At 40.7% G+C, this 7048-nt stretch overlaps 1 protein-coding gene across 1 annotated transcript; it reads left to right on the top strand.

Moving 5' to 3' along the window:
• The first annotated feature begins 5750 nt into the window (after positions 1 to 5750).
• LOC125113142 (protein SET-like) lies at positions 5751 to 6653 on the top strand. The gene is given in 1 exon segment (XM_047755630.1): positions 5751 to 6653. A coding segment is annotated over 1 exon segment (873 nt). The 5' UTR covers positions 5751 to 5765; the 3' UTR covers positions 6639 to 6653.
• Positions 6654 to 7048: the final 395 nt, after the last annotated feature.

Here is a 7048-nt window from a genome sequence, read left to right on the forward strand (position 1 = left end):
AAAAACACTCCAGATGTATTCGTCAAAAATGAAACTTTGTAAGTATTAAAAGAAAATGTGTGTCAACATCTTTGTGACTCAGAGTTAAAGGGATATTTTCTTTAGTGAGATTGTTGAAACACAGTCTATGTTTGAAAAGATGGATACATTAGACAATTAGACTAGATCCGATGACCTTAGGTTTCTCATCAGAAACCAAAGACAGACAATGGAACAAAAATCAGTACGGAAAGAAGACTGCCCACATGGAATTTTCTACCTAGGAAAATACCTTTCATGAATGAAGGTGAAGTGATGACATTCTCAGATTAAGGGAAACTATGAAACCCATGGCTATTAGTTCTGTTCTATAGAAATGTTAATGAAAGTCTTCTATGGAGTTCCTGTTGTGGCACAGTGGTTAATGAATCTGACTAGGAACCATGAGGTTGCGGGTTTGATCCCTGGCCTTGCTCAGTGGGTTAAGGATCCGGTGTTGCCGTGAGCTGTGGTGTGGGTTGCAGACGTGGCTCAGATCCTGCGTTACTGTGGTTCTGGTGTAGGTCAGTGGCTACAGCTCCGATTAGACCCCTAGCCTGGGAACCTCCATATGCCACGGGAGTGGCTCAAGAAAAGGCAAAAAGATTAAAAAAAAGAAAGAAAGACAGAAAGAAATGTTAATGAAAGTACTTCTCGGGAGTTCCCATCATGGTGCAGAGGAAATGAATCTGACTAGGATCCATGGGGTTGCTGGTTCAATCCCTGGCCTCGCTCAGTTAAGGATCTGGCGTTGCTGTGAGCTGTGGTGTAGATCACAGATGTGGCTCGGATCCCATGTGCTGTGGCTGTGGTGTAGGCCGTCAGCTATAGCTCCAATTCGACCCCTAGCCTGGGAACCTCCGTAAGCCGCGAGTGTGGCCCTAAAAAGCAAAAAAGAAAAGTTGTTCAAGCTAGAGGGAAATGGTACAAGAGGAAAACTGGAATTTCTGGAATGAAGAAAGAGCCATAGAAATGGTAAGTATCTGTTTTTAATAATAACAACAACATTTGGAGAAGTTTTCCGTGAGTTAAATATCAAAGTGCTTCATGTACCTGATACATTTAATTCTCAACAAACACATGGGGAAAAGTACAGTTGTTAGCATCCTCTTATAAATGAAGGAAGTAAGATTTTAAAGTCTGGGCAGCTAGAGTAGCATTACTGGGAATGAGTTAGGTCTTACTAACTCCTGTATACAGAATCTCAACCTCTGCTCACTCCCCTGGCAAGGAAATTTGAGATCAACAGCTTAAACTGATATAATTAAACAAAGAAGCATAGGGTTCCTCTGAACTTGGGTGTTCCTCCCAATCCAGGCTATGAAGTGCACAAGACAGAATTGCCAGCAAGGGCACTGCCCTTACTCACCAAGTGTTTATTACCTGCCTTCTGCAGCCTGTGCTTATGTAGGTCTGGTGATTCTGCAGTGAACAAAACAAAAATTGCTACTATGATAGAATTTCTAATGTTAAATAGTCTAATGAGGATTTGCAAAGACCAGGTTAGCACAAACTGGGAAAGTTTGGGAGCCCTGCAGAGTAGACACCAACCTTTAGTAACAAGGAGTCTCATATTTACTCCCTGACTTACATGAGGCAGTCGTATCTTCTGATCTTCCTCTGCCCTCCATTTACAACCCTCTATCACCTCCCTCCAAATGGAGATGGAGCTGTATCCTTTAAGCTTGCTCCTTTAGTCTTTTAAATCCTTTTTGACCATGTAAACCCTGCAATCTGGGCTCCTATCCTTCTCTCCCTCCCCTCCCCCTGCTTACCTGTCACGAATTTCCTTGGAGTACCCACTCTCAAGCCTGCTTGCTCTGTCTCTCTGGAAATGCAGCTCCTTCAGTGTGCTCTCATGGTGAAAGACTGTGTATTTAAACCTAATTTTTAATACCATCAGACTCTTGTACCACCCAGACACACCCCTAATGTCCCACCCTTCATTCATTCCTTCAGTCATGTATTTATTCTATTAAAGTATGCTTAGAGACTAATTTAACTGTTGAGGGAAATAGAGTTATTCTTTTTATACTCAAACTCCCTTTAAGTTTGAGTATAAAAACCTTTGACCAACCCTTTAAGCTGGCGCCTTTGTCTTTTTGATACAACTGTCCCTTTACTTTTATTTATTTATTCTTCTTTTAGGTCTGCACCCATGGCATATGGAGGTTCCCAGGCTAGCGATCCAATGAGAGCTGTAACGGCCAGACTGTGCCACAGCCACAGCAATGCAGGATCCTTAACCCCCTGAGCGAGGGCAGGGATCGAACAGGCATCCTCAGGGATACTAGTTGGATTTGTTTCCACTGAACCACGACGGGAGCCCCCATCCCCTTTGCTTTTATATTTACACTGCTTAAAGTTATGGATCTGTCCTGGAGTTCCCCTGTGGCACAGTGGGTTAAAGATCTGGCATTGTCACTGCATTGGCCTGGGTTGCTGCTGTGGTGTGAGTTCGATCTCTGGCCCAGGGATTCCACAAATCACGGGCATAACCAAAAAACCCCCAAACAAACAAACAAACAAAAACAAAGTTATAGGTCCATCTCTTTAAAACAGCAGTACAATGGACTTCCTATTGTGGCTCAGAGAGTTACAAACCTGACTAGTATCCATGAGGATGCAGGTTCAATCCCTGGCCTCACTCAGTGGATTAAGGATCTGGCACTGCCTTGAGCTGAAGTGTAGGTCTCGGACTCGGCTTGGATCCTGTGTTGTTGTGGTTGTGCTGTAGACTGGCAGCTGCAGCTCTGATTCGTTTGACCCCTTGCCTGGGAACTCCCATATGCCTCAGGTGCAGCCCTAAAAAGCAAAAAACAAAACAAAACAAACAAACAAACAAACAAACCCACAGCAGTACAAAATACAGCCCCCCCCAACTGGAAAAATTTAACATGGATTAAATCCATTTATGTTTGATAGGATAATGCTTATAATGTATGTGGACTGATTTCTACTTTCTTATCTTTGTGTTTTGTGTTTTTTTGTTTGTTTTTTACTTTTCTTGCCTTCCTTCGGAATGGTTGTGCTATATCTCCTCCTCCTGTCCTACAAAGGTGTGTAAGTTATATGCAAGATTCAAAGTTACCATTAATTTTTTAACATACATACCTATTTAAAAAATTCAAACATTGAGAGTTCCCGTCATGGCTCAGTGGTTAACGAATCTGACTAGGAACCAAGAGGTTGCGGGTTCGGTCCCTGGCCTTGCTCAGTGGGTTAAGGATCCGGCGTTGCCGTGAGCTGTGGTGTAAGTTGCAGACGTGGCTTGGATCCCAAGTTACTGTGGCTCTGGCGTAGGCAGGCGGCTACAGTTCCTATTCGACCCCTAGCCTGGGAACCTCCGTATGCCGCGGGAACTAGAAAAGGCAAAAAGACAAAAAAAAAAGAAAAGAAAAATTCAGACATTAATCTGTATGTCTATACTTCTTCCAAACAATAAAATGCTCTTTGAATTTTTAACAGTGAATTCCCCTTCTTCAGTCTTTCCTATTATTTTTGTCTACTGTCTTAGGTCAAACTTGCTTTTACAGCCCTAAAAGTCATCACTATTCTTTATTGTCACAATTTTTTATTTAGATTTAACCATATGTTTATCAAGTTCTTTGGCCATCGTTGCTTTTTCCTCCTCATTTTTCCTGTTGGGCACAGCTTTATTCTTTCTGAAGTAGAATTATTAATAGTTCCTTTTGGAGTTCCCATCGTCGCTCAGTGGTTAACAAACCCGATTGGCATCCATGAGGACAAGTGTTTGATCCCTGGCCTTGCTCAATGTGGTAAGGATCCAGTGTTGCCTTGAGCTGTGGTGTAGGTCGCAGATGCGGCTTGGATCCTGCGTTGCTGTGGCTGGCGGTTACAGCTCCCACTGGACTCCTAGCCTGTGAACCTCCATATGCTGCAGGTGTGGCCCTAAAGAGATAAAAAGACAAAAATTAATTAATTAATTAATTAAAATTAGTAGTTCTTTTGGTGATAGTCTATCAACTGTAAATATTTAAAACTTTCTTTGCCTGAATTGCCACAGCTGTGTCATAGGCTCCAATCTGACCCCTAGCCTGGGAACTTCCATATGCCGCAGGTATAACCCTAAAAAAAAAAAAAAGAAAAAGAAAAAAAAATCAATAAACCAAAAAAACCCTCTCTTTGTCTGAAGATATATTGATTACATTGTCAAACCTGCATAATAAGCCAGGTGAGTATGGAACTCATTTATTAGAGAAGTCTGCTGACAGTCAAACTTTTATTCCTTTATTAGTAATCTTTCTCTACTCTTTAGTTGCTTTTAAAATATTTGTGCTTTATCCATAGTCCATATTTTTACCTTAGAATTTCTAGGTAAAGAAAAGAAAGAAAGAAAAAAGAAAAGAAAAGATAATAAAAAAAAAGAATTTTTAGGTAAGATTTGTATTTATCCTGTCCATGTCTCACTATATATATTCAATCTAAACAATCTTGAATTTCTTCAATTATGGACATTTGTGAGTGATTATTTCTTTGAATATTGTCTTTACTCCATTATCTCTGCTAGCTTCCCCTGGAATTTCCATTAGTTTTATATTAGACCTTCTCAATCTATTTTTAATATTTTTAACTGCTGTCATCTACTTAACTTTCTTAGTTGCAGTTTGTTTAGCCATAATGCTATAAATTTTATCATTCTGACTGATGCTTTTTGTTGACCTTTAATTTTGTTTTCTCTGTGGTTCTTTGTGCCCACACACCCCTGCCATCTTCTTCATCAGACTTACTGAAGGCTAACTCATTCATCCATCTGTTTGTTCTTTCATTCAATTATCTCTTATCCCCTCCCAGATTTATTAATTTATAATTGAGGTGTAACTGACATATAATATATTAGTTTCAGGTATATAACATAATGATTCAGTATTTACACATTGTAAAATGATCACCACAATCTAGTTAACATCCGTCACCATGCATAGTTACATTTTTTTTCTTGTGATGAGAACTTTGAAGATTTACTCCTTTAGCAAGTTTCAAATATTAATACAGTATTATTAACTATAGTCATATGCTGTATATTATTCATCACTTATTTACTGAATGCCTATTGGGTAAAAAACACCATTCTGGTATTGGGTGGGGGGAATCAATTATTACTTTAGTATACTTGACTTCTGCTTCAAACTGTAGTAGCAACCATCTGGCTTGTTCAACTATGCTTCTCTAGACTTGGGAGGGGACTCTGACCTTGGCCCTTCCCACTCCTCCCATTAGCTAGCCCAGAGGGCATAGGTCTTAGACTAAGCCATAGATCTCACTATGTGATAAAAGAAACTGTGTCTAAAGTAAAGCAAGATTATAAAGCAGTGGACAATAGGAAAGAAAAAATTTAGGCATTCAAGAGCCAACCAGCAGTTCCCGTCGTGGCTCAGTGGTTTACGAACCCGACTAGGATCCATGAGGATGCAGGTTCGATCCCTGGCCTTGCCCAGTGGGTTAAGGATCCAGCGTTGCCATGAGCTGTGGTGTAGCTCTGACTGACCCCTTGCCTGGGAATCTCCATATACTGCAGATGCAGCCCTAAAATAGCAAAAAAAAAAAAAAGAGTCAATGCAGAAACTGAGACAATTACTGACAGGTGTTCCAGAGAGAAAGCACACGGTACAGAGTAATCTCACAATTTATCCCAACATCTCTTTCAAAATCTCTCTTATTCCTAGTCCTCAGAGCTCCTTCAACGGGCTGCTACCTCTCGGTAGAGTCTTGCCTCTTCTCCCAGCATGGCCCCCAAACACCAGTCTGCACTTCCGCCTCAAGCAAAGAAACCCAGGAAACTGAAACTGACTCCTGCACCCAAGCCAGAGGAAACTTTCAACTTGCCGAAGGAAGAAAAAGAATAGCAAGAAGCAATTGAACATATTGATGAAGCACAAAATGAAATAGACAGACTTAATGAACAAGCCAGTGAGGAGATTTTGAAAGTAGAACAGAAATATAATAAACTCCGCCAATCATTTTTTCAGAAGAGGTCGGAACTGATCGCCAAAATCCCAGACTTTTGGGTAACAACATTTGTTAACCATCCACAAGTGTCTGCACTGCTTGGGGAGGAGGATGAAGAGGCGCTGCATTATTTGACAAGAGTTGAAGTGACAGAATTTGAAGATATTAAATCAGGTTACAGAATGGATTTTTATTTTGATGAAAACCCTTCCTTCGAAAATAAAGTTCTCTCCAAAGAATTTCATCTGAATGAGAGTGGTGATTCATCTTCAGAGACCACTGAAATCAAATGGAAATCCGGAAAGGCTTTGACAAAACATTCAAGTCAAACGCAGAATAAAGCCAGCAGGAAAAGACAGCATGAGGAACCAGAGAGCTTCTTCACCTGGTTTGCTGATCATTCTGATGCAGATGCAGATGATTTAGGAGAGGTCATCAGAGATGATATTTGGCCAAATCCATTACAGTACTACTTGGTTCCTGACATGGATGATGAAGAAGGGGAAGGAGAAGAAGAAGATGATGATGATGAAGAGGAAGAAGGATTGGAAGATATTGATGAAGGGGATGAGGATGAAAGTGAAGAAGATGAGAATGAAGGTGAAAAAGATGAAGATGATGATGAGGGGGAGGAAGGAGAAGATTACTAATGGAACACTGATGGATTCCAACCTTTTTAAAAGTTTTTTCCAGTCCCTGGGAGCAAGTTGCAGTTGTCTTTTTTTCCCCCCTTTTGTGCTTGGTTGCCCTGTTTTTGAGGTCTCTTTTCTCCTTTCACCATGGTTCTCAATTTATTTTGGAGGGAAATACCTTGGGTAGAATTCAGTGGAAAAAGAATCTCTACCCCTTTCTGTTCCAAATTCATTTTTATCCCTTCCTGTCTCAACAAAAACTTTATGGAATCAACACCACCATGCTCTGTGGGAAAAAAGAAAAACTTTCTGCTCCCTTAGCTCTGCTGGAAGCTGGAGGGTGCTAGGCCCCTGTGTAGTAGTGCATAGAATTCTAGCTTTTTCCCTCCTTTCTCTGTATATTGGGCTCAGAGATTACACTGTGTCTC

This window comes from Phacochoerus africanus, chromosome 1, assembly GCF_016906955.1.
Source record: "Phacochoerus africanus isolate WHEZ1 chromosome 1, ROS_Pafr_v1, whole genome shotgun sequence".
NCBI lineage: Eukaryota > Metazoa > Chordata > Mammalia > Artiodactyla > Suidae > Phacochoerus > Phacochoerus africanus.